The sequence below is a fragment of the Diaporthe citri genome (assembly GCF_014595645.1).
Source record: "Diaporthe citri strain NFHF-8-4 chromosome Unknown scaffold_8, whole genome shotgun sequence".
In the NCBI taxonomy this organism is placed as follows: Eukaryota; Fungi; Ascomycota; class Sordariomycetes; order Diaporthales; family Diaporthaceae; genus Diaporthe; species Diaporthe citri.
In genome coordinates, this window is record NW_025064853.1 from 2,587,679 (window position 1) to 2,614,510 (window position 26,832).

At 56.7% G+C, this 26,832-nt stretch overlaps 8 protein-coding genes across 8 annotated transcripts; 4 read left to right on the plus strand and 4 right to left on the minus strand.

The window, feature by feature from the left end:
* Positions 1–267: 267 nt before the first annotated feature.
* Positions 268–867, minus strand: INS49_015034 (uncharacterized protein; the record flags this gene model as incomplete). Its single annotated transcript, XM_043175721.1, has 1 exon — positions 268–867. The coding sequence occupies one exon, from the start codon at positions 865–867 to the stop codon at positions 268–270; it is 600 nt and encodes a 199-aa protein (XP_043020678.1).
* Positions 868–1,755: 888 nt separating this feature from the next.
* INS49_015035 (uncharacterized protein) lies at positions 1,756–4,881 on the plus strand (the record flags this gene model as incomplete). Its single annotated transcript, XM_043175722.1, has 1 exon — positions 1,756–4,881. One exon carries the CDS (start codon positions 1,756–1,758, stop codon positions 4,879–4,881), a length of 3,126 nt encoding a protein of 1,041 aa, XP_043020679.1.
* A 1,329-nt stretch (positions 4,882–6,210) lies between these two features.
* On the plus strand, positions 6,211–7,482 carry INS49_015036 (uncharacterized protein; the record flags this gene model as incomplete). The annotated part of the gene is made up of 1 exon (XM_043175723.1): positions 6,211–7,482. One exon carries the CDS (start codon positions 6,211–6,213, stop codon positions 7,480–7,482), a length of 1,272 nt encoding a protein of 423 aa, XP_043020680.1.
* A 620-nt stretch (positions 7,483–8,102) lies between these two features.
* Positions 8,103–8,651, minus strand: INS49_015037 (uncharacterized protein; the record flags this gene model as incomplete). Its single annotated transcript, XM_043175724.1, has 1 exon — positions 8,103–8,651. One exon carries the CDS (start codon positions 8,649–8,651, stop codon positions 8,103–8,105), a length of 549 nt encoding a protein of 182 aa, XP_043020681.1.
* Positions 8,652–13,918: 5,267 nt separating this feature from the next.
* Positions 13,919–16,931, plus strand: INS49_015038 (uncharacterized protein; the record flags this gene model as incomplete). Its single annotated transcript, XM_043175725.1, has 5 exons — positions 13,919–15,705; positions 15,774–15,833; positions 15,904–16,058; positions 16,173–16,516; positions 16,593–16,931. 5 exons carry the CDS (start codon positions 13,919–13,921, stop codon positions 16,929–16,931), a joined length of 2,685 nt encoding a protein of 894 aa, XP_043020682.1.
* A 1,312-nt stretch (positions 16,932–18,243) lies between these two features.
* INS49_015039 (uncharacterized protein) lies at positions 18,244–19,704 on the minus strand (the record flags this gene model as incomplete). The annotated part of the gene is made up of 3 exons (XM_043175726.1): positions 18,244–18,631; positions 18,718–19,410; positions 19,559–19,704. The coding sequence occupies 3 exons, from the start codon at positions 19,702–19,704 to the stop codon at positions 18,244–18,246; spliced, it is 1,227 nt and encodes a 408-aa protein (XP_043020683.1).
* A 1,112-nt stretch (positions 19,705–20,816) lies between these two features.
* Positions 20,817–22,184, plus strand: INS49_015040 (uncharacterized protein; the record flags this gene model as incomplete). Its single annotated transcript, XM_043175727.1, has 1 exon — positions 20,817–22,184. The coding sequence occupies one exon, from the start codon at positions 20,817–20,819 to the stop codon at positions 22,182–22,184; it is 1,368 nt and encodes a 455-aa protein (XP_043020684.1).
* Positions 22,185–23,454: 1,270 nt separating this feature from the next.
* INS49_015041 (uncharacterized protein) lies at positions 23,455–24,988 on the minus strand (the record flags this gene model as incomplete). Its single annotated transcript, XM_043175728.1, has 2 exons — positions 23,455–24,877; positions 24,951–24,988. 2 exons carry the CDS (start codon positions 24,986–24,988, stop codon positions 23,455–23,457), a joined length of 1,461 nt encoding a protein of 486 aa, XP_043020685.1.
* Positions 24,989–26,832: the final 1,844 nt, after the last annotated feature.

Below are 26,832 nucleotides of genomic sequence, written 5' to 3' on the forward strand. Positions count from 1 at the left end.
CTCCATAGAGAAAAGCTAAATGCATAACCAGTACGCCACGCAGCCTAATAAATAATATAAAAATATATTATTTATTAATATATATTATTTATTAATAATATATATATATATATATAATATTAATTTTATTTTAATTTATTATTAAATAATTAATATTACTTTATAATTAATTTTTATAACTTTATTACAATAGTTTTTTCTTAAACTTTATTTTAAAGCTGTAATAAAATAGGCTGGTTGTATTAAACTACGTGGATAGTTTGTATTTCAGCCCTGCCCTGCAGCTCGCACAGTGTGCCACAGCTTTCTAAAAGCATCCCAGGTCTCCTGCGCCTTTCCCATATCCATGAAGAAGCCCCAGCCTTGGCCGCTATCGGTTATTGTAGAGAGGAGCTGACCCTCGAGTAACTCGCATTCTGCGATAGTTGCCAGGTCAAAGACGGCATTCTCGGGGCTACTGCGATTCAAGATGAAGGCGCAGGCGCGGGGGATGAAGCGACCGGTGGTAGATAACCGCTGCTCCTGGTTGCAGACAAAGAAAGGGCCTTTGACGCCGGTCTCCTCCCAGCCACCCGTCTCGATTTTCCACGTGAAGAGGGTGGCGTTGTGTGCCATTGCGGTATAGTCCTGGATTGTGGGGACGTAGCGCTTGAGGACGGTGAGGTTTATCTCGTCGATGGTGTGCTCTCTCTGGTTCTGGGTCGCGATGGGCTGTTGCGGTATGGGTGGTTGCAGCTGAGCAGCAGCTTCGGGATAGAAGGCATCGGACTCGTAGTCGGTGGGGGCGTTGTTTGGCGGACGGCCGCCAGCTCCGCTGCTAGGATGATTCCGCTGCTTTTGCGGTCTGCGAGGTGTCGAGGGGCCCATGATGGACGTGGGTGGTGTGAAAGGTGTGGAAGGTGTGGATGGGGGATGAACAGGGTTGGTTGGTTGGAGGATTTTCGTCGTTGAAGGTCGAATGAATGATGGTGGCTTTTTGGGGACCTCGACTTGACCTTGTCGACGGCCGCAAGTTGTGAAAGAATGCGATGGTGTTCCAAACGAGGCACGCTTCGAAGCTGTCGAGACGTGGGGTTGCTGCAGGCACGCACAAGAACAACGTATTATGACCGGGTGCCTTGACTATCTCGGCGGCCTCGACCTTGTCGACTTGAGGCCGACAGGACGGTGGTGGATGGTGGGCGGATGACGTTGGTGGTAAACAATAGAGTTGGTGGGGTCTACCCGGGGCCAGTCCACACACACTCGCACGCGGGGCAGGCAGGAGAGCTAGCTATCTGTCGTCGAGGCCGCCCTTGTGACGTTCGCTTCCTCGTGTCCTGGTTGAATGGCAGGATCAACCATGTGCCCAGCAGCACCGCACTGCAAGCCTCGACCAGTTTAAAACTCGAGCATCTGCTTTAGCCATTCAGCGTTTATTTATTTGGTGAAATTATCAGTTTTCTCCCAACACGACACGACAAGACCTCACATACTTCGACCTCGCCTCGTGTTTGGCGCTCTTCTTCCTCGAGGATGTACTAGCCTTGAGCAGGCTGTGTCTCGACTCTCCTCGTCCTCCTCCTCCACGTCATTGCCAGAGATAAGCGCCGGGAAGCTTCTCGATGCTTTGCCGCATGTCAGCCCTGCCCTTTTCCCCTTCTCCTCCTCCTCGGGCTCTCTGCCTTCCTCGGCCGCCGATGCTCCCTCCGTCTTGCTCACCTGGAATCATCACAGGCAAAACCTCCAATCACGCCCCTTCCCAAGCCTCACGACATGCCATCCTCAGCAGGCCACGCACACTCCATGTCCGAAACCACCGACCCTGCCGACCTCGTGCTATCGACCCCCCAGTCCCTGAGCCGCGCCGTCTACGCGCGCCGCGCCGAGTACACCAGGCCTCGTCGCATAAAGCTCAAGGTTGGCTCCTGGAATGTTGCCGCCTGCCCTGGCACAGACAAAGACCTGGCAGCTTGGTTTATTGATGGCAAGGGCATTGACGGCAATTTGGCCTCCCCTGGCCTCCCTCACAGTCCCGCCGTGGAGGCACAGGACTCAGAGGGCACCACAAACCAATCCTCGGGCTCAACGCGTGTGCTGGGAGGGGACAAGATCGACCTTTATATTTTAGGCCTGCAGGAAGTCGTTACTCTCAACCCCGTAACCCAGTATGTCTACTCGGACACGAACCCCACCGACAAGTGGCGGCTGGCTCTTGAGGCTGCCCTCCCGGAGGGCTATCAGTTCGTTGGCTCAGAGCAAATGTCCGGGCTCCTCCTTCTGATGTACGCCTCTCCTGGGTTGGCGCCTTGTATTGCGAACATCAGCACCAAGGCTGTCGGAACGGGCGTTGGCGGCTGGTTTGGGAACAAAGGCGCGACGGCAGCCCGCATTGTCCTCGGGGAGACCACCAGAATCGTCTTTGTTAATTCGCACCTGTCCAGTGGCAACGACCCTGCCACCGTCGAACGCCGCTGTTGGGACGCCAGGACCATTCTGGACAGGACCCGTTTTGACCCTGTGATCATTCCCGGGAGCGACGAGCAAGACGACGAGGACAGAATTGGGAATGAGGACTTTGCTTTCTGGTTCGGCGACTTGAACTTTAGGCTGGATGGCATACCCGGTGACGACATCCGCCGGTTGCTGACGCTCCACTCGAAGGGCGAGTATGACGTGGGCAGACCCAAATCACAGGACCTGGACGGTGAGGAGGCAATCATTGTGACGAGGACTTCCGACAGTAGCGATGACCAGACAGACGATGCTTCTGGGAGGACCCGTTCGACCGAGCAGAGCAGTGATGACGAGTCCTTGTCCCTCCCCGACCCTGATGACTTCGATCCGGACCCTCACGAAGACCCTGCATCTCTCCAGGCGACTTTAGACTCGTTACTGCCACATGACCAGCTTCTGCGGGTCAGAAAGGAGGGCAAATTATTTTACGACGGCTGGCACGAAGGCCCAATCACCTTTTTGCCATCCTACAAGTACGACGTGGGCACAGTCGGTCTGTTTGATTCTAGCGAGAAGAAGAGAGCTCCCAGCTGGTGCGATCGGATCATGTACCGGACCAAAAGAGACAAACAAGAGTACGAGAGGAAGCTCAAGGAGGAAGAAGAAGCGCGGAAACGAGACGAGGAGATGACGTCTCGCGGTATTGATCATGCTGGGGACGATGACGAGGTTTTGTTTGACTACGACCCTGAAAGCGACGGTGACACGGCACCTGCTGGAAAGCCCGGTTTGGATTATGATGAGTATGATGAGGATGGTGACGATACGGCCGCGGACGCGGTTGTAGCGGATGCCCTGGACCGGGTCAATTTGAACCTTTATACCACCCACCAACGAATAACATCCTCCGACCATAAGCCTCTTGTGGCTGTCTTTGAGCTCGAATTTGATGCAGTCATTCCAGAACTCAAGGCCGACATCTACGCTCAAGTGGCCCGGGAGCTGGACCGCGCCGAGAACGAAGGCCGTCCATCCATCACCATCGTCAGGGAAGGACAGGAATCCGGCCACGACCTGGTTGATTTCGGCCAGATCAGCTTCATGCAGAGGCAGGCCGCCTACTTCACGATAGCAAACACTGGAGGGGTTCCGGCCACGATCAGCTTCGTTGAGAGGCCAAGTGGTGGAGGCACAGAGGGTGACGGGGCAGATCTGGCCCACTGGCTCACGTCCTCGCTCGACCAAACACTGTCGGGCGACGATACCAACGGAGGCAATCCCGAGGATGTTGGAAAGGACGTGATTCTGGAGCCAGGCGAGACGGTGAATGCCACGCTGGGGCTGTGCATCGATAAGGTGTCGCAGGCCAGAATGCTGAACGAGGGCCGAGGGAAGCTGGAGGAGGTGGTTGTGCTTCGAGTCGCGCAAGGCAGAGACCACTTCTTGCCAGTCCGGGCTACCTGGGCCCCTACCTGCGTTGGCAGGTCGATTGACGAGCTCATACGGGTTCCTGACGGCGGGGTCCGGGCATTTGTTACTTCCTTGGCTCGCGAGAAAGGGCGGGCAAGTCCAAGCGCCATTCCCCCCGCCCTTGATGTCCATCGGTCTGCACCGAAGGAGCTGTTCAAGCTGGTCGATGCAGTTGAGATGCTGACGGACCGGACGTTGGCAGAGGAGGAGATGCTTGAAGCCTACAACGTGCCCAGGGACAAGCCAGGGTGGCCGTTCGAGGACCCTGTCGCGCGGCCTCGTGCGGGCCTTGTCTCCAGCGTCATCGAGGCCCTGGACAAAGATCAGCCGATCGCCGACGCATTCCCTCCCGAGGCAGACCCCTGCCAGCGGCTAGAGGCCGTGGCAAAAGCTCTACTTCTATTCCTACAGGGCCTGACGGACGGCATCTTAAATCCGTCTCTATGGGCCAAGGTCGAACAGGCGCCCATACGGGCGCTTGGACAGGGGACGGCTGCAAAAGGCTCATCTCATGATTCCACCGAAGACGACAAGTCTAACATCCTCGACATCCTCATGACCGCACCCAACCACAATATTTGCTTTGTGTTCTTGACCACTACCCTTGCAAAAGTCATTGGTGAACTGGCACCGCTGAAGAAGAGCGAGGTCGATGCGCTCAGTGCTGCTGGGTCCAGCCATCAGGCGGGCGGCGGCGGCGGTATGGGTGCCATCGGAGGAGCGCTGAGCCGCAGATCGATGAGCCTCCGGCGCAGTATGACTGGGGGTGCTTCGTCTGGAGCGGCGGCAACGCCAGTGGTAGAGGCTGTTGCGTCGCTGGAAAGGCGGAAGGCCAGGGAACGTAGAGTAGCACAGATCTTCGGGCCTGTTGCCTGTCGGACGGAAACGCCGCTCAGGGATAAGGAGCGCAGGGTGCTGGAGGAGAAGCAAAAGACTGTTGTGGAGCTGTTCCTGCGTAGGAGGGAGGGCCACTAGATGACGTGGTTGGGTGGTCTTCTGTATGGATGGCAGGAGACACATGGACACTGCGATGAGGGAGCTCCACAGATATCAGATAAGTATATGAATGAATGCAAGTTGATACCCCTTGATCAAGGCGTCCATGATCAGTTCGCTCATGTGACACTGCCCTGTCAGGCCACAACAGGCCGTCACTTTTCCAGTTTGCGTGGTATGGTCCAGTCACAAACATAGCGCGGCACGGCATCCACGACACCTGGACTTCCCCCCAGGTCAAAGGAGCCTGGCAATAGCCCGTACTCTGTGTGTGTGTGTGTGTGTGTTGGAGCCCGAACAGGCCATCACTGACACCATTGTGCTTGAGAGGAAACGCCTGGCAGCTTGCTGTTGACTGATTCACAAAGGACCACACTTTCCCCCGGGGGCGTCCTGGTGCTCTAGTGTTCTTTTGCCTGTCACAACGTCGTGTCATTGCTCTTGCTTTGCTTCTCTGTGGAAGAGCCGGCACTGGCTACTGACTGCTGACCATTGTCCATTGACCACCTAAGTATTGCTCAGGTCTCTCGGCATGGGACAGATATTCGACACATGCTTGACACAAGCACGACGTGACGTGTCTTCGATCTCGTGAAAGCATCAACAGGGAGGCAGCAACATCGAAGGCACAATAGGGAAGGCACGTGGACCGCACCTTCACAGCGTCATTGCTCTATCCATTGACACTGCCATTGTCTGCTGAGCCACCAGGCAGCCTGAAGAGCAGGCACAGGGACGACAGTCAGACTCTTGCGAAGTCTATTCAGACAAATCAATCCATCCACAGCTCTGAATCACACGGCAGACAGTCACACTTCGGCTTGGGGCCGGAAGTCTCCAATCACCGTCCCAGAACCTCTCAGCCCTCGGCATCTCTATCCTCCATCCTCTGCCCTCTTCCCTTCTCCCTCCCTTCAAAGTATTCTCAGTAGCATCCACATGCCTTGTCACCGCAACAAGGGCTTTCAATCACCTGCAAAACGCTCGCACTTGTTCAACCCACGACACCTTTCATCACGTCCTGGCCAGCTTCATCCCGGCTTCACTTCCTCGCGCTGCCCCTTTTCCGGTTTGCAGTCAACGAACCTGGGCCCAGCACCCCCAACAGAGTCGAAGACATACCAACGCAGTGCAGTGCAGTGCAGCACAGCTCATCCGGGCCAGTATCGCTGCCTCCTTCCTTGACCCAGTAATTAAGGGAGAGGCTACCTCTGCTGCTGAACATCACTCTTTCTTCTTCTATGCCCTCTGCTTGCCCCAATCCACTACCGTTTCTACCCCCTGATCCCCCGAAACGATTCCCCCAAGATGTATGTTCCTCTGCAGGTCGAGGCTCGGTTCTGGTTCAGGCCTCGCGTGGAAGTAGACGGCAGGGTCAGCCCCTCTCCATCCATCCAAGCGCTCAAAATCGTACGAGACACAAACAAGAAGCACCTCGGATTCATTGCTCAGCACGAGAAGAAACTGCTGCAGCGGATCGACCGTGAAGGTGCCAACCAGATCTACATGCAGTTCGGCCTCGACCCGCCCAAGCCAGGCGAAGACCAGAGCCCCGAGTCCAGCAACGAGGACGTCGAACCATACCGTCGTGGTGACCTAGAGCCCATCACGGTGGTCGGCCTTCGCAGCCATCATCATCCGGTTGCCCAAATTAGGGCCCAAGCATTGGCGACCTGGCAAACCATGAGGGATGATTACTACAGAAATCAGCACCAGGCGGCAGGCGCAGATTCGCCAAGCTGGGTCGTGCAAGACGACAATGCATTTTCAGAGGCAGCAATCTGGACAATCCAAGAGACCCCCGGCGGAGAAGAACCAACCGACTCATCCACCTCTGCCTCCGCATCTTCGTCGGCATCCGACTGCGACTACGAATACACCGATGACGATTACGACGACTCCTCTCACTGGGATCTGCAGGGCAGTGACTGGTCTGACGGCGAGGACGAGACCGATCCTCTCGGTGAGCATCGTTCTCCAGAGCTGTCTGGAAGCGGTCACTGGCTTACTGAGATTCCTACACCCCCTCCCTCGGATAAATCCAGCCCTCCACCCTCGCCTGTGCTTCCAGAGAGTCAGATGGCGCCAACCACTGGCGTTTCCGACAACATTTCATCCACTGACTCCTTGAAATCGGACAACTCAGGCCTCAGCGCCAGAGAGGAGCTCTCCCGGGTTCTGAACGACAGAAAGATCATGGAGGCCTTCCTGAAGGGAATTGTGAAGCGAATTAAGGAGTCGTATATGAGCAAGTCCGAGAAGGAGGCAGAGAAGGCATACGAGCGCCAGAAATACCGAGCCAGCCACCGAAAGGGACAGAAGCCCAGAGGCGAGGAGAGGGCAGACCCCAAGCGTGCTCTGCGCTTCCACCGCACCCTCACCATGTCGCCCGAGCAGGCTGAGCAGCACAAGCTTGAGGAGGTGTGCAAGACACACTTCGAAACCCACTTTCAGATGACTCACCATTATGAGGATGCTGAAGGCAGGGTGTACGCTGAGCCAGTAGCCACCAAGGGCCTGCCACCCGAGAACAAGTTCGAGTGGATGAAGGCACTCCGGAAGCAGCAATTCCGCTTCTGATGATTGGGGGCCATGTTGTTAGCACATCAGCTGCAATGGGGAAGGGTCAGAAGGGCCCATTAATGACGATACCGAGTCGACAACGGAATTGAGGACAGGCGACTTGGAAACGGGAAGCAGTGGTGGTCCACGATATTGGACGAGCCGGCGAGGCTAAGATATGGGGCAATGGCATACATGCCCCTGGACGCTCGTTGAATTTCTGCAGATTTGTGTTGTTGGGCTATTGTACAATACTTGGCTTCGCGCCTGTTGATCTCGCTCGAGGATGATGCCTAAAGACCAGAAGGGAGGACCCAGTTTAGTTTACGGACCGATCTAGTTCGTCTGGTTTGTGCGGGTTGTGGGGACTGCGGGTGATATCTTTGAGGAACAGTCTTTCATCAAGGCCCATTTGGTCTGTCCTTGCCGGGGAATAGGATTGCTTCGGTGGAGATTGTTGCCTAGGTGGTCGCGACCTGGAACCCACACATGCTAGCTTTCAAAACGTCAACGCCAGTCTCTTCGGTTGTTGTTTCTCGACTGTCGGCCTGTACGCGTACATGAAAAGCATTCGTTCCTTTGCCACATGCCAATCCCACAAATCACCCGGATTCTCGTACAGTGGTCGTGTTGGTGACCTAAACATCAAGCACCGGGCCTTGGTCGCCATAGATGGGGTCTCTGTCGAACCATGGCACGTTTCTTATGGCGTCTACTTGTCTCTCTTCTCCCTCCCTCCCGTAGCACATGTCCCAGTCGCAGCCTTTCGGGTAAGAGCCGACCATCTCAAACCTCGAGGCGGTACTAGTGTCATCCAGCAGCCGATGGGCCATCCCAGCAGCCAAGACGATGACGTCTCCGGCCTGGACGACGGGCTCGACCCTCCCCGGGTTGTCTTCCCCCCCGAAACACAGCCTTGCGCGCCCGGAGCAGACACAGAGGACTTCATGCGTATTGCTGTGGAAGTGGCTGGTGGCATACATGGAGTAGCGCCACTGGGGCACGACGACGCCCACCGAGCTCAGGTGCGATTCTATTGCCGAGGCGGATGGCTTGGCGAACACGGAATGGTAGATGAGGAGTGGTTTGTGCAGGATGGAACTGTTTGGCAGAAGGCCATGCGAGGGGACCACGTGCTTGCTCACGCGAAGTGCGCAAAGGGCGGCGGGCGCCGTGGTTGAGGGCATCGTAATTCCGGTCCCGAGGGTTGATGTGGTGTGAGAGAGAGCAATGAGTGATCTCTGGGTACCTTCTCGAAACTATCATGTAGTACGCATGGGCAGGGAAATGTCCAACATGGGATCTGAAAATTACGTCATGTTCGACGCATCAACGGTGTGATTACATAGACCTTGTGGACCGTTTGAGCCGCCACTGGTGTACAAATTTGAACATCACCTACCTATCTGCACAGCCCATTCGAACTACCTTCCCAAGGACTGACAACACCGCGCTTCAATCCCGCCCCTAAGGTCGTGGCGTTTTCAGACGCGGCTCACGGAACGAGGCTGGCAGACTCGTCCAAGCCCCGCCGGTATGTGTGCGCATTGGTGCACCGCACCCCGTCTTTACTCTGACGACAACCGCAACGCTGGCAGCGGTATTCCGTCCATGGCTATCTACTTAGGTGGGTGCCCAGACCGCGCCGTTCGTCTTGTGTCTCATGGACACTCCATGTGGCTTCATAAACATACACAAGAGCTCAGCCCACTGACCATCCCAACGTAGCCTGGCGGCATTACGCTCTGTCCCCGAGGATTTGGCCTCATGATATTCAACATGATCGTCGAGATAAGTTTTCATAAGTTAAATGCGTCAGCAAGAGACTAGTGGCGCCAAATACCTGAAATGCGCTGTACCTCATCGGAGGAGGCAGTTGTCTTACCACGTGTGGAACGAGAGCAGTATGTTACTGTTACAATCCCATGACAGCTGGATAATATAAGGCCATGTGGGTATTTGATTCGAGACAGGAGACTTACTGAGACCCACGGAACTGAGGGTAAATGGAGTACGTAATCGTTCTGGCATCAAGTTCTTAGGAACTAATCCAGGACAATGGTAACAGTTGGCTTGCAATTGTTAATTTTTTTTCCAAATGGAAAATAGGTGCGCATCGAGTCTCGTCGGAGTGCGTCTCGTCCCCATCGCACTCGTGGCCCCCAGAGCTTTGTGTGACCGAACCACAAGCATTGACATCACTTTGTGTTTCCCGAGCCGTGGTCATTGGATCCTCAAACCGTTGAGTAGATGACTCTCGGATATTGTGACTAAAGCCCACAGATATAAACCTACTCTTGCGTGTGTTGGCGCATTTATCGACCGCCCTGGCATACGTACTCCGTTTCAGCAGCCTGCCTTGGTTGATCAGCAAGCACCTGCCTCAATTCGATTTGTCCTTTTAATTTTGAATACATCAGGAATCGTTGACGTCCGCAACTAGTCTGAAGGTGAGCCCGCGGAAAGCAGAACGAGTGTTTCCACAACAGCAAGACTTTGTTCGTCCCAGCATGTACCCTGCCTAGACTTTCCAGTGGGAAGTCCCTATACAAAATCATTGTCAGGAAACGGATATAACTGTAACTAAAACAACCATCTATCCTCGAATCCCTTGGTTGCTAAAGCTCATTTGTTGTCTTGCTGACTACTGGGCAGCCATGCTTATGCATGATCGCAGACTGAGCCAGTTTGGGAGTAAAGTGCGGCTCCACTCACAAATACATGTGCTAACCTTTCCGGACTGCACATGGCAGTAAAGAATGACTCTGCTTCTATTCCGGATCATGGTACCTGAAGCAACTGATCAACCATCTCTGAAGTGAATACTGAACGTGCTCTCAAGGTCATGCCTTTGATATATGCACTTTTTGGCCCGCTTGGGTCGATAATACGAGGAAACAGTGCGTAATGTACACAATAGACATACCGGTAATATATTAATACCAGAGGGTGGCTTGATATCTGAACCTCTTTTTGGTGGACGTCGCCCTGATGTCTGCCCCTGCACGTCTCCTTGGGCCTAATGCGGGCCAAATATCTGGATACAGGTTTGGTCCATACAATTTGCTATTAGCTCGAGGTGCCCACGACAGACCTCGAGACTAGCATCATGTTGACCGGCTGAAACTGTCAATGTGCTGAATTGTACGGATGGATGCCTTTCAAAGTTATTGGTCACCCTCACCACGGTGCCCATCACCGAGAACGTCGCAGGGTCGCTGCTGTCAAACCGGTATCCCAGATAGACAATCAAAAGTAATGATCGCCACACCCGTTGATGGCATGCACATTCACGTGCTTGCTAGTGTAGGCATACTCCACAAATTTGTAGACGGCCAGGGTCTCGTGATGGGTGGGGGGGTTCCTATTTTGCTCAGAACGATTGAGTTGTGGATACGGATACGATCTGGATCGGGGAGACTTGGACATGAGTGCATGCCCAGATCTGGTCCAAAAGTATCACAAGTAGATCTGATCTGCCACTCTATCTGATCTGTCACAAAGACCCCAAATGAAATCGTGCTGGCATAGAATTTAGCAATCCTGCGGTTAGTCTATATTGTGACAGATGCGGGACACGCACGCAATAGCCCCTGTCGACTTGGCTGCTCATCTCGATCGTCGTGCAGGGTCGCACTGCTTGTGGGACGGTTGCTGCGATGGGCCCCTGCTCCGGGGAGAGGAGGCCAGGGCTCTCGAACCCGGCTGCCCCTCTCCCGGGCTGATTGCCCTACAGAAGACACGTCATTGCTCCTGTTTGTTGATTGAATGATCGCCATTGTATCCTCTGGACAGTACAAGTACGGTAATCCGCGCAATGACTACGGTCTTCCGCCGCCTAGGTATGCTTGTGGGCTGTGAGGCTGCGTCATGACCGGCGCACAGACCACCACTCGGCGATAGCCAGGGCCTGATATCAGGATGCCTCAGTATCCTGCGTCTCGTGTGCGCGGCAAGGACAGAGGAGGCTTCGCAAGTGGGATACCTTTCGGGCTGCTCGGCCGAGGGGGAGTGGTGTGGCTTGGGCTGTTGGGAAGGGAATATGTCCCCAAAATGGCGTCCTCACGTGCAGTCCACGCCCGGCGACTACTTCTACATAGCCGTGCTTTGAGGCTTGATTAGTCTACGCAGTTAATGGTGTGTGGGGGGGAAGGGTTCGAGGTGGGTGGGCGTCTGATGTACCTGCAATGAAATGGAGAGATTGCTCAAGCTGGGTCAATAACGAGGACACCTTGCGAGGCCCTTCCTGGCCCGAAAGACGGTGACATGCCCACTGAACAATCCATTACTCATCAGACTCGGGGGTGGTGGCAGTGCGCGGGGAGAATTAATACTTGTGCGCCGTCCGGGTCACGACATCGCTGCAGTGCTTGGGCATAGCCAAGGGTTCATATACATGCTCTACAATGTCGGTGACGGTAGCTGACAAGTGTTTGTGGGACGGTCTACTATGTACAGACTAGTCTACCATGCGCGACACAACTTATTACTGCAGCATGTATACTGTACTGTACCTAGTGCCTACGTGCTTATCGATCTGCTGTGCCGCGCCCGGCCAGCGGACCGGATCTACTGTTGCAGATCTGCGGGATCGTCCCAAGCGTCCCAAATCAGCAGAAGAAGCCTTGATCATCTCGACACCCACCCCAAGGCAGGGCACTCCACCACATGCAGCTGATGCATAACGGGCTGTCGCCCAAGGCCCACCGGTGGGTGTCGAGGCGGGCTCGTTTACTTCACGATTCGACGACCTGATCAGACACGCTGGCTGCGCTGAATATAGGATTTGTACAATTGCTCAATTCAGCCCGCACCGAGACGAGCATACTGTATAAACCGTATGTACACAATAGGGACTGTGTGTCAGGGTGTGGGGCTCAAGGCAAATCTGCCCGGCCACACCGTGGCACAGACTGGGAAACCATGAGAGAGAGATTGGGCTGCCTACGTGGTACTTACTTCCTCTTTCTTGTTCCCCCCCCCCCTTCTCTTATCGTGCGCAGAACCTGGCAAAGTGCTTGAAGACCAGAACCCTGTCCATGTGTGCTGGTGTGGAGAAGAACGACGAAAACCTCCAACTAGGTACAGGACGGTAATTTGCGCCGTACAATATGTGCACAATACATGTACACGTACTACACACCCTGTGGCATGTGTCACACCGGCAGCACAAGAGCGGCCATATACAGGAGGGTTTATACCATTTGAGGGAGGAGGTTTGCCGGAGAATATCATCCCAGAGGCCATCACAGCGAGGGTATCCCCAGGGACGACTTTTTGTCAGGTCACACGCTAGCCCTGGAGCCAAGGCATGGGGTCGTCCCTGCGAACGGTTCCCACCATGGCGTCGAGCGGTCCCCCGTTGCATCTGCAAGTGCGCAGTAGTGCAGGTTCCCCGTCGCGGGAGATGAACCGGTCGGATGTCGTTCCTCAACTCGTGCGCAGCACTAGGAGATTAGCCCCCGGTCCCAAGGGTGCTACAGTGTAGGGGACGGGGAGGTGGACCGAGGTGAAGACAAGAGAACGGACGGTCCAGAGTCCAGAGTCCAGAGTCCAGAGTCCAGAGTCCAGAGTCCAGAGTCCAGCAGTTGTTGGCTCACGAGTCTCGCGGGACATGCGGAACAGGCTGACTGCAGCATTCGCACTCAGTCTTCTGCACCGCGCAGCAACCACACGATGCCACACAGTACCACCCACACCCAGCATTACACGTATTGCGCCACACGCACAGCTCTGCCCGGGTCAAGATTGATGAGGTCAAGACTTCAGCCCCCAACACCACACCGTGTGCAGTAGCTCCTCCTGCTTCTCATCCCATCACTGGCCGGGTGGACGCCGCCCCTGCCCATCTCCCTGCCCATCTCCCTGCCGTCTCCTCGTACCCTCGGCCCCTCTCAAACCTCTGTGCTCGCTGCCTTGCTCCTCCCAGAGGATGGGGATGGGCCGCGGTGAGATGAGCGTTGAGCTTCTGGACGGGGTTCCTCCCAGATGTTGTCGACAGGGACAGGGAGACGGGCAAGGACAAGCACTCGGACGTGGACGCGGGCAGGGACAGGGACAGGGCACTCACCCAAGGGGGGGGGGGCTCAATGATTGAAGGTCCAAGAGCTCTTGGAGATGCTTGCGAGCATTGAGCAGCGACGGTGACAAGGCGACGAAGATCATGGGCAGATAATATTTTGCACACCATGTGCTCTGGTCGCCCATTTGTCCAGTCCCAAGCTTCCAGCGCCCCTGATCTTGATGCAACCCGAGCATTGAGTTTGACAGGCTGGCCGAGGACACGGCAGACAACAGGTTTCGAGAGACACTTGGAACGGCACGCTGCCACCCAGACATTGGGACTGAGACTGCCCCCCCAGGGCACAGTCTGCCTCCGAGGTTGCTGCGCCTGCGCCTGATGACTACTACCTGATAACTCCCCTCGTCCCCTCCCGCCTCCTCCATGCCCACCATGATGACCAGCGACCATGACCAGCTGCTCGACCGCATCCTGCCCCACGTGGACCGCGGTGCCATCAGCGCTGCAAAGAACACCATAGCCGACCTGGACTGGGACGACGAGTCCGACAGCGCAGACTTTGAGGAGCCCTACTCGGTCACCACCACCCGCTCCGTGCTGACACGCACCAACAGCGACGCGAGCTACGGCGTCTTCAGCGGTGGCCTTTCCCCATCCAGGCCCCTCCGCTTCAGGGACTTCGAGGGCAGTACCCTGAACAACATGGCCGACTCCCGCGACACCGAGGGCCACGCCCAGACCAACGGGTCCGCCGCCGTTGTGCGGCCCCGCGGCGACGTCGACCCGGCCGACCTGCCGCGCAGCAAGGCCGGCTCTCGTGCTGGACATGTTGCCTCTGGCAAGTCCTCGCCTCGCCACACCAGAGACGGCTCCGACACCTTTGGGTCCGTCGACGTGCCCCTCAGGCACTCGTCGCGGCCCACCAGCGGCAGCCTGGGCGTCCCGTCCGTCGTGGACAAGCCTCTCCCGGAGCTCAAGGAGCCCCGTCCCCAGCACCCAGTCATCGTCGAGGACGTCGAGCAGACAGCACACGACGGGGTCGAGAACGGCGACGAGCAGGCCCACCGGGGCCCCAACCCCAGACGCGCAAGGTCGCCGCTCCCGCCGCCTGCGCCCTCTGCGACACCACCCCCGATCGCGCATAAGCCGGCCCAGAACACCCGGAGGATCGTGTACGACGACTTCCCAGACGAGGACGAGGACGACACGGAGGATGACCACGAGGATGGCGATCACGAGGACGGTGATGAGGACTACGATGGCCGGTTCGAACAGCAACCGCGGGTGACGCACGCTTATGAGGCTAGACGGGGCCCTCCCTCGGCTCACAACAACTCCAAACCGCGGAAGAAGGAGGGCAGGGCCGACAGCATCGCCAGCAACACGTCACGAGGCTCTCGTGTCGCCCGCTCCAGGACGGCAACCCTCGCCCGCGACTACAAGGGCTTGAGGACGCCCATCCTCGACCACCAACAGATGTACCAGGACGCCGAGTCCAAGAAGCCCCTGGTTGACAGGACCATTCCTCTCATCCCGCAGCGCCCGGTTCACCAGAAGACGTACAGGAGCGTCGACGACGGCATGTACAACGACTATTCCGCACGCACCAACGGCATCGGTTCGTTAGCCCACGAGGCCGTCTCGGGCGGCCCCATCATCCGGAGGAGATACAGCGACGACGACATCTCGGTCCGCTCAGTCCGCAACTCCATCTCGGGCAGGACCGCCAAGAGCACCGCCTCCCAGAGCATGCCCGACTTCTTCAGCACCGAGATCTTCCAGGTGGTCCTGCACAACCCCACGACCGCCTACCAGCTGCTCAAGTTCAGCGAGAGCCGTCTCTGCGCCGAAAACGTCGAGTTCCTGGCCAAGGTCGACGAGTACAGGACGACGCTCAACAACCTCGCCGGCCAGATGGCCTTTATCCACAAACAGTTCATCAGCCCTGGCTCGGCGTACCAGATCAACGTCAATGGCAGTCTGCTGAAGAGAGCCCACAAGGAGATGAAGACACTCATCTCAAGCGCCTTCCCCTCCATGGAGACCGTCTTCACAGAGCTGCAAGACCAGATCGAGACTCTCGTCTTCCAGGACGTCTACCCGCGCTTTGTTAGGCACCAGATGGCCCTGAGTGCAACCAGGGCGCTCGCCACCGACAGATTCAAGTATCAGGGGCTTGGCGACTGCTTTTGTTTAACAAACCCTCGAGTCGCGGACAAGTGAGCCCCCCCCCCCCCCCCCCCCTTCTGGATTCCAGCCAAGAAACATAGAGCTGACGTGCACATAGCCCGATCGTTTTTGCCTCTGACGGTTTCGTCAAAACCACTGGATACTCGCGCCCCGAGATGTAAGTAGCTGGCTGTCTAGCTGGGCTCCTCTTCCCCTACCGCTCTTGGTGCTGACCTTGAGTGATTCAGTGTCCCACGCAACTGTCGCTTCCTACAAGGCGCCCACACGGACAGACAGCCAGTCCAGCGCCTCAAGGCCGCCATCACTGAGGAGAAGGAGTCAGTAGAATTGCTCCTGAACTACAAGAAGAATGGCGATCCTTTCTGGAATCTGCTCTATGTCGGTGAGTTGTGAACGAGATGCCCTGAATCCGCTCCCGGCCCCCTTCCACTCCAGAGCACGATTCGAGGACAACGTTTGGGGAAAACTCCGATATCTAACTTCGGGGCCACCGTAGCACCACTTTACAACCAGCGGGGCAAGACCGAGTTCTTCATTGGCGGCCAGGTGAACTGCTCTACAACTATCCACAGCAACGTTGATGTCCTGAAGGTCCTGTCAACGTCTGCCACAAACGACGCCGACATAGCCGAGTTGAACAACAAGCCTCTGCCCGGGAATCCCCAGAGCACAAGGCCATCTGCGCGCAAGACCATACTCAAGGCCCTGGGTGTGCGCCAGAATGGACACAACGTCCACGTACCTCAGATGGATGCTGGGATGGAAAATGGTGTGTTGGGGCGCATGGAGGGACAGGATCTCAACGCACAGATGAAGGAGTTCTATACGGCGTATTCCAAGGTTAGTAGTTCAGCAGCCACTGTGCCCACCGCTTCTGGCACTTTTTTCCAGTTTGCTCAAGCTAACTCGTGCCCAGTATCTTGTGGTGCGCGCCAGCAATTTCGTGATCGAGTTTTACTCAGAGGGCATAGTCGAGATGCTGAACCCGGCCAACATGGCCGGCACCATGGTCGTCGGCACCGACGTGTTCAGGTTTTTTGGCCTGAATATGATGGCCAAACAGTCCGAGTACAAGACTAGGGTGCGCAATGCCATCCGAGCCGGCATGCCCGTCAGTACCGAGCTGCGCCTGCAGACCCGGCGGTCGGCTATCTTTAGGGGCGACGAGAAGTTCGTCGCGCACTGGACACCGCTGAAGGACGAGAAGGCCGCAGTGCACTGGGTGGTCGTCACCCTTGCTCCCCTGATGGTTTAGGAGACGGAATATAAGACCACCAGAGCCTGCTTGGCTTCTCTGTTGTCCAGTGTGGTCTACCATGGACTCTCTCTGTTGTGTGGCCGACTAAACGTGCCTCAGTTCGAGCCGCCCGGCCTCGGATTTCTCGCCCAACTTCTGTGCGGCTGCTGTTTGCAGCCGCCGTCTCTTCTTCGAGCAGCAAGTGGCCAAGGCCCTTGTAGGAGGTTTCACTCTGGTTTACTATATAATGTGGTCAACGACTTTCTCTTCTTCTTGCCATTATAGGGAACAGGGCATAATGATGCAAGGTCTCGACAGGAAGAGCTGATTCCCGGGGGATCATGCACCAGACTCCGACTTGTTATCAGCAAGCGTGTCCGTCGAGCGCCGTGTATGTCCTCTGCAGCTTTCTTTGGTAAAAATCTCCATCCGGTTCTTTTGCTTTATATTACCAAATCGGCCCAGAAAAGGGACTATACAGTATAAACATATTCCAACGAAGACATTCCTTGTAAGCAGACAACCATGATGCACATTCTCGTATGAGGTGCCCTTGGTCCTCATCGCCTTGATCAGCGGGGAAGTCGAGTTTGCGTATAGCACAAGCCACCGTGGAGCGGTTTTAACTGAATATGCTCGTGTATAAGGCCTTCTCTGAGATACGCTCCTGTAGAATGCTTTCTGGGACAACCGCAGCTCCGACGAGTACCAGCTCAGCAAAACGTGCCTTTAGCCCTCGCCCCTAGCCCTCTTTGACGGGATCTAGGAATGTCTCAGCTTCGCTGGAGAGCTCTTGGGCATGCCACTGTTTCATGGGCCAGAGACGTAAGATTTGCTGCACGAACATTTTACGGTTTGTATAGCAATCGCACTGACAGCGACTAATCACAGTCCAGACGGTCGTCGAGCCTTCCACGTGACTCCCTGGCCATGCCGGACTATTATTGTAGATGCAGGAATAGGGAACCCAGCGGCCCATAGAAACCATGGCAAGCGAGCAGTCAAGAATACCAGAAGTTCTTCGTGATTTCGGGCATATGTTTCAATTGACCCAGGAGAAGCGGAGCATATGTGTTGCAGCCATATTCATTATTCAATGAACAAAACAGATGACTCGGAACGTGTGATGCTCTCGAGAAGCAGGATGGTTAAGCAGCGATCCAGACCGGCATAAAAAGTGGTATCCCAACAACACCTAACCTAGCAGTGTGTCCTACCTCTAGTCTCTTTCCTATAACAGCCCGAAGAACTCCAGTTGCCCGTGTGGTGATCCGCCTGCTGACCTGGGCCTTGTGCTATCTTGGCTCGCATGCCGTTGTTGTGACGAGATTTACAAAGAAACAATGCGCGACATCCTATACCAAAACTTTACGACCAGGTTCCCTAGAAGGCCGAAGATACCGATAACGACAAATATCCTGAGGAACTCCCACCAATACTTGGTTCTTACTTCAGTCTCGATAAAGTCGGGCACTTCGGTGTCGGCCTTCCCAGGTTCGGTGGGCAGCCGTGGGAAGCGGCCCGTGGTCGTATAAGTCTCCAAGAGCGCATCCTTCTCGTACCATCTCTCCCGCAGCCAGGTTTCGAACTTCTCCGGTTCATCCAGCGGCATCTCATCGACGCGAAAACGGCGCCAATAGAAGTTGACGGACTTGGGCGCTTGGCCTTGAAAATAAGTACTGGACAGGCTGAAGAACTCTTCGCCGTACCTCCCGTGGCTGTGGGGCCGAGAAAGTATATGTTAGAGCCCAGAGAACGTCCGAGATGGCCGCACGAGGCGGGAAGCTAGAGGGGTGGCACTCACGGGATGCCCTCATACGCAACAGTACAGTCGTAGACATATTCAACGGAGCCCCTGAGCTCCTTGAGCACAAAGTACATGCCGGTGCTCCGAGGGAGCAGCATGTGCTTGCAGTCCTTGACGCCGGCCTTTTCCGCCCACCTGGCCGACTTGTCCCTGCCGTTACCGGACAAGTTGGTGCCCTCGGGGAACAGGAGCAGCCACATTGGGTTGAGGAAGGAGGAACCATCGGGGGCGGTGTGGGCGGTCCTGAGCTTGTTGAGGCGGTAGGCCATCCTGGGCTGGTCGACGGCCATCTTGCGGGACATGAAGATGAATCCGTAGAACATCATGCCGGTGCCGATGACGGGGATGTACTTGAGGGATTCCTTCAGGATGATATAGATGTAGCCGTGCATCTGGGGCATGTTGGCGTAGCCGACCCACCACAGGTATAGCCAGTCGGTGTAGATCTGGTGGTTCGCGATCATGACGATGCGCTCGGGAAAGGCAAACTGGACGCGGCCGTCGGGGGTGCGCCTGATCTGGCCGGCGACAGAGTGATCGCCGCTTATGCGTATGGTGGTGGGGCCCCAGATCTTTGTCATGGTGGTTATCAAGAGGCCGAAGGACTCCTTGGTGAGGGCCATGTATGCGTAATAGACATCGCGGCTGATTATGTAGAGAGGGGCGCCGATAAACTGGGTGATGTTGATGCTGGCGCGAGGAGGGAAACGGGTCAGCTACCGGATAGACAGAGAAACAGTAAACACACACGAGGGACTGGAAGAGGAGGAAAGGCTATGGATAGGCATACGCGACGCAGCAAGACAAGAAGTAGGCGACGAAACTGAGGCCCCTCAACCATTGCATGAGCTGGCTCTTCTTCCTCTTGCCGGAGGGATGTGCGACGTCTGTTGCGCGGTGCTCGTCGGCCAAGGCCGGTGCCAGCTCGGGGCCGGGCACCTCATCTGCCGTGGCGACGGGCCTCTGGCGAAGCTGGGCTGCCATGACAGGACGGGCGGTGGATACGACGACAAGTGCGAGGCCGGCAGTACGACGGGTGCGGCGCGGTGCGGTGGGTGCGATGTAAGGGCACTTGAAGTTGTTTAACTACACAGGACGGTTCGAGCGGGCAGGCAGGCGTGATCGCGTGGTCGCGTGCTCAAGGAGGAGGGGTGGGTGGGACGGCGGCGGGACGGAGGACGGACGGAGGATGAGCGATGATAACGGGGCTCGATGTAGTCCCAGCTTAGGGCGCGACGATGATCACAGGCTCGTCCTCATGTTGGGAGGGGCATTTCTGCCTTCCCAGCTGCAGGGTGGTGGACAAGGTAGCGAGGAGAGACGGAGGGTAGAAAAGAAAGAGGATGACCACATCACATGGCCGCAAGACTGACGGTAGCTTGTTCCCTGTTCGCTAGCCTCGCAAGGTAGAATACGGTGGTCGGTGGCCTGGTGGGTGGCCTGCATGTGGGTTGATGTCAGAGGCTCAAGCTCCGCGAGCTCCGGCCAAGGGACCGTCTGGGGCCCGCCCAGCCCACTGGAGACGGTGGGGACACCAGGACCCCTCCAGAACTGCAAGGCAGCTTGGGCCTGCAGGCTAGAATTAGCAGAGTACACATGTCCAGGCGTTTCTCGCCACGGTCTCTTGGTAACTGCTTAACAACCTACTCCACAAACGCTCAGGCGCCCAGGCACTGTCGGTACTTTGCTACATGCCACCGGCCCCGTACTCGGCGCGTTGCACTCAAACCTCTCCAAGCTTTCGCCAACAAGCTTCTCCTCCTTCGAGCGCGGCACACGACTAACACCCTCCCACCGTCGACGTCGACCCCTCTCTCCCTCCTCACCCACCGCCACTGCCACAGCACCATGCCTGTTTCCGACGACTTCACCACCATGGGCAACGTGCCCTCCTGTTTCTGCTAGCCGGTCTCACGCACACGAGAACCCGTACTTGGTGTCGCGGCTCCTCGAAATGTCGGGTCCTCCTCCTCCGCCCCGTCTCCTCCTCCCAGCTACAATCCCAACCGCCACGAGAGCCGGGCTCGTGCTCGAACTTGTGCCTGCTACAGCTCCTGGGCTTCCTGGCTAGCCACGCCTACGGCAACAGCGACATAATGAGCAGTCTATCATTTTCATCACCACTACTACCACTACCCAGGCGGCCACTCGCGCGCTGGGCCTCAGTCTCCCTTCGTCGCCGCCCCACGCTTGCCCGGCCATTCTCGGCCTCGGCTCCGTTGAACGAGATTCGAGATGTGGCCGCCCTTCCGGACAGGATCAGCCCGCTGTACCACGAGACCTCGGTAGGCCTGCTCAACCTTCACTGGCAGCAGCCCCCGCGGAACATCCTCCTCATCCCCAAGCTGCACGCCCCAAAGGTCGTCCAGGATGCAGTCCGCTTCGCACAGCACCTGCACGACAACTACCCGGACATCAACATTGTCTTCGAGAACCGAATCGCCGCCCGCATCCACAACCACCTGCCCTTCCCAATATATACCCCCTCCCGCAGCGACCCCGCCACCCACTTCCCCAACAAGATCGACCTGGTCACCACCCTCGGCGGCGATGGCACCATCCTGCGCGCCGCCAGCCTCTTCTCCCTCAACCCGACCGTGCCCCCCATCCTGTCCTTCAGCATGGGCACTCTTGGCTTCCTGGGCGAGTGGAAGTTCGCCGAGTACAGGGACGCCTGGACCAGAGTCTACACCAGCGGCATCGCCACCGGCGCCGCCCGCCCAAAGATCCTCTTGCGCCACCGTCTCAAGGTCGGCGTCTACGACGACGAGGGCAAGAACATCAACGGCCTGTTGATGCCCACCTCCACTGCCGAGGCCCACCAGAGGCTGCGACTCATGCCCTTGAGTGCCGAGCAAGAGGCCGCCCTGGGCAACCCCAATTGGGTCCCGCCCGTCAAGGTGCCCCCAACTTTCCACGCTGTCAACGAACTGTTGCTCCACCGCGGTGGCCAGCCTCACCTCGCCATGATCGATGTGTACGTCAACAACCACTTTCTGACCGAGGCAATCTGTGACGGCATCCTCGTCAGCACCCCAACAGGTTCCACTGCCTATTCTCTCAGCGCCGGCGGCGCCATCGTCCATCCTCTGGTAGGCTCGCTCCTTATCACCCCGATCTGTCCGCGCAGCCTAAGCTTCAGGCCGCTGGTCCTTCCACTGGACACCAAGGTCGTCCTCCGGCTCAGCGAGCGGAACCGAGGCCGCGAGCTCGAGGTCAGTATCGATGGCAAGAGGCGGGCCGGTGCGAGCCCGGGTATGGAGATCCGGATCCAGGGCGAGACAATCACCAAGGGAGAGGACGGGAACTGGCTGGGCGGCGTACCCTGCGTGATCAGAGACCTGCACAAGGGGCAGCAGCCGTCGTCTGACGGCGAGGATGATGACGACGACGACGACGGATGGGTTGGTGGCTTGAATGGTCTTCTGAAATTTAACTATCCGTTTGGTAATCCAGACGGATGATTTCAACCCGGTCTGATGACAAGGGGCAGGACTTTTTGACAAACGAAGGTCGAACAATACTCATACGCCATGGTTGGATGTGATGAGGTTCGCCAGTGAGCAGCCCCCCGGCTGATCAACTCTCGGCCGTGACAAAGAGGTACAGGTGGCTATGACATGGGAGAGTGTATGTCCACACTCAGATGGCATCTCCATCTCAGGAGTGCTCGACTTTGTCTTCGACACCCCATCGCCCTCACCGTGGCGTATCGTCCGAAGGCGGATCGCTTTGGGAGACATCAGAGTGCGAGTACTGCGTACGTTCCAGGCAGTGGGAGATAATTCTGCTGCTATATCTCGACAACTAGACCTGTACACGGCAGCTGCTCTCTGAATTGGGATGGCCAGCTTCAACTCCTCACGAATCGGACGACGCAGTGTTACTCAGTCCGGGCAATAAGATAGAAGAGGTAGACTTGATCGCATGAAGAAGTCATGTTCGTCCGTCAAAAATGACAAGGCCGGGCTTATCTAAAGCCACCTTGGGGCGGCCCAGGCTGCGCTGGCTTTTGTGATATGAACAGGGTGGCTTGCGCTTACATGCGTGTGCTGACGACGGGCGGGTGACAACAGGATTGCATCCTAACATGTGTTCAAGGTTTGACTGATCTGCTCAGGGGATTGTGCTATTCCCATGGCCTCGACACGATAACTTCGGCACATGCAAGGATGGCAAAACTCAAAAACCGCGCATCAGTTTTGCAAAATCAGTTCTGCCACCCAGTGCTACACCGTGGGCCAGCTATAGACCATCTGGGCTCTTTGAATTCCTTCACTAAGTTGGAACGACAATGATTGTCCTATGTCTTCGACAGAAAGCTTGCACGAACGGACGGACTGTAACTTGTAACCGGGGAGGCTGCTCCAGGCATTCCCTCGCGTGAAGAAGACTTATGGTTCGACACCCTCACACGCGCGACCTGCATCACGGGCGAGGTCCTTGGTGAGTTCACAACAGTGAGTCAGAGGTAGTATGGCGCTGGGATGAATAATATTTACTGCCAGAGAGGGCAATGATTAAGTCGAACAAGTGGTGTCTGTTACAGTATGAATCTAGGAAATCGCGCGACCATCGACATGTAAGCTCGATACGGATGTGCAGCAACCAAAGAGGGCAAAGGAGTGACAAGAAATGAAACCGTCCCCCTCAATCCGTCCCATGGGTCTGCCCCGGGGCGGCCAGGACCCAACAACAACAGATCAAAAGACGGCTGAGGATACTTCATTGCCTTCACAAGTTCATGTACCATCTCTTGTGCTTTCCGTGCTCCCCGTCGTCCTCTGCAGACCGCCGCTGAGCCCTCCACCAAGGAAAGGGCCAGGAATACCCACCGTCATCTCCGCTGTCGTCCTCGTCAGAATCGTCTCCCCCGCCGTACGTTGGTGGCGTCCACGTCGGGGCACTGGATGTCGAGGACGTCAAGGATGTCTTGGTCTGCAGAGTCGTCGAGAGCGACGGCGCCGCGGTGGGCCAAGAGTACCCAGGCGGGGTGGTTGGACCTCCCGAGGACGAACTGCTGAGTGATGAGGGACCGGACGAGGACGCGGTCGCCGCGGCAGTGCTGTTGCTCACCCCGGACGAGCTGAGGCTGCTCGAGACACTAACAGGACTGGTCACGGCGCTCGAGGAGTAAACCCCCGTGCTGCTGGATGTAGAGATTGTGTGAGTGTAGGTCACAGTCCTCGTTATCGCCTCGCTTGACGTGCTGCTCGATGAGTTGCCGTATGGCCCAGTCCCGGTGGCCGAGGATGAGATATCACTAGTGGTGCCTCCTGTTGACAAAGGAGCGGACGTGGTGCTGTACGTGTGAGTGCCGTTCGAGGTAGACACGGCCCCAGTGCTGGAGCCTCCAATCGGTCCGACTGATGTGACGGTGGAGTTGGGATCAATTGTGACTGTTGAACTCCGTGTGATGGTCGACGTGATGGTCGCATCACAACCGTCGTCGCCGTACCCACAAGGGGCCCACGTGGTGTTCGAGGTGGGCGACGACGAAGGCGCAGAGCCGGTGGCAGACCACCCAGTCGTGGGCCAGGTCAGCGGTGTTGTCGTGTTAGGATAGACCCCGGCAGAGGAGCTCGAGACACCTGGGTAGCCGGTGCCCGTGCCGCTGGAGCCTGTTCCCGAGGATGTGGCCGGTGCCGTGGCTGACGAGTTGGTGGGGGCTACTGATGAGGACGCTGGCGGCGCTGTGCCCGTCCCATAGCCTCCGGATGTTGTCGATGACCAGGTGGGATCGGCGGAGGATGCGTTGGTGTAGATACCAGAGGTGTACGGGGGAGGGGGCAGCCCGGTGCCGCCGGTACCAGTAGGCTTTGATGTAGAGGCTGAGATGGGATCCGTCGACGAGACGCCGGTAGACAGAGGCACCGATCCCGTTCCTGGAGCAGACGTAGCCGAGGAAGTTCCGTTGCCGTATGGTGCAGAAGTCGATGAGGATAGGCCACCGGTGCCGGTGCCGGGCAGATATGAGGACAGGCCCCATGTGCTGGACGACGACGGGGCGCAGGGGGCTTCGATAGAGACGGTCACCGTGGTGGGAGGATCTTTCACCACCAGTGTCTCTGTGACAGTCGTGACGTACTGGTACTGCCTGTGCTTGATGTTCTTGGGCTGGGGACTTCTTCCCTCATAGCCGAGAACCTGAACTGCCCTGATTCCATGTGTCAGTCATGTCTCGACGGGCCCGAGATCTCGGGTGCGCAGGAGTTGGTTGGAATCCTCACCCAATGCTCAAGAGAGCAAGACGAAGTATCGCACCCATTCTCGACGGCAGCTTGGCGTGTATTCTGAATGAAGGACTGGATGGAGGTGAAAAGAAATAAACGAGTGTCAAGCCTCGACAAGGGCCGAAAGAAGCTCAGGAGTACTGGAAGCCTGGGGATCCGAGGGAAAGACTGACCTCCACCAAGAGTGAGCAAGTAGACTTTATATCTACGGAATATCAAAAGCAGTGAGAATCGCACCACGCCTTGCTTCCCTCGTATCCACCGGGACCAGCACGGACATTCCAAGACCCAACGAAGGTACACTAGATCCGTGACTACTATTCGAGGCCTGGGCCCCCCTCCCGGATAGCAACATACTCGACTGGCTGTCTGTTGCGGCGGTCCACTCCCGCACAGATTTCTCCGCAGGTTGATCGGGTACGACTGCATGTACCCTTCCGCCAAGGTGGCGGATCTCAATGTCGAGAGGCAGGGCGCGACTACTTTTCCCATGTCCTTGTTTCGGTCCCCGGATGACATCGCTGGGGGGAGGCCACATGCAGAAGCAATAGGCACCGACCGACCCTGGTCCAAGCCGGGTTGAGCCACGGGCGCGATTGATCGCCAATACTCGGTCACAAAAGTTGCAGGAGGCTTTTCTGTGAGATACCAGATAGTCAGCTCCCATACGCTTCAAGCCCTAGGATGACACAACAGCCTCGAGCTACCATAAGAGTCACACAGAGTCCAGCATCGCTGCTCATGAGGCACGCATACCAGAAAATAGAGCCCTCGCTCTATAGATGCAGATACAGAGACGCTCGGCCCGGGCGGACTGCAAGTTACATCAGTAGTCCACCGAGGACGGCAAGGGACGTCAGAAATAAGAACGTGGCGGCTGCCTGCGAAGCGCCCTCGAGATGGATCAGCCAGTCCCAGTGATGGCTTCGGAAGGGCCGGATATTATTCGGCAAACGAAACTCATACGGGGGATCCCAGAATGGACCTCAGAAGCGTGCGTTGCTCGTGTCGTTTGTCCGCCGCCCTTCGGCGACAGGCCCTTGATAACCCGTGGAGGCATACTCTGAAGTGAGAAAGCCCCGGGTTGAGGACAGCTGTGTGCGTGTTCCCGGTGGCTCTCCCCTGGGAGGCGTTTCCTGGGATATTCTGATGGGTCGCCGCATGCTCTCAAGCCAGCTCTTTTGTGGGCCAGGGAGACTTGTGGCCGAGAACCTGCACTTGTTCGCCATCCGGGGCGCTGTTGCACCACGGCATGTTAGCGAGACAGTCAATACAATCCATGCAGCTCTCTCCCCGATAGACTACCTCCAGCAGGGGAGCATGCCATGGTCCAGATCGTGGAGAGGACGCAAACGATGGGGGTGACCTGCGTGCCTTGCAGATGCAGATGCAATGTGCCTGTAGGAGCTAATCTATGCGGGCTGCCGCATGCCTTAGCCTTGTGCTACCGCCATCGCAGCGACATGGAATCGTCTACACAGATGTCAATATGCATGTTACATCGCACGGAGCCCTGCTTCTAGTCCTGCCAAAGCAATGATTGATTCAGAGGACCACCGGCGCATTTAGAGGTCGCCCGCTGGATCACTCACCCTTTGATGGCTGCTTACTTCCCGCATACGATGCCTAGTCTTGTTGATCTTTCGGTACTTCGTCTTCCACCCACAATTTTGGCTTGGTTGGGTGTTTTTGACCGACACGCGTGGCTCGCAACCGGTGGACCAGATGCTGAATAGCCGTATTATCGCTGGATACTACGCAAGGCAGCTCCTGGCGGACAGTGGCTCATTGGTAGCTCATGGGTCAGATTCAATGCAACTGTAATAGGCCGGCCGAATCAGAGAGCGACTGTCGATTACAAGTGTTGGCGTGGAAGCCT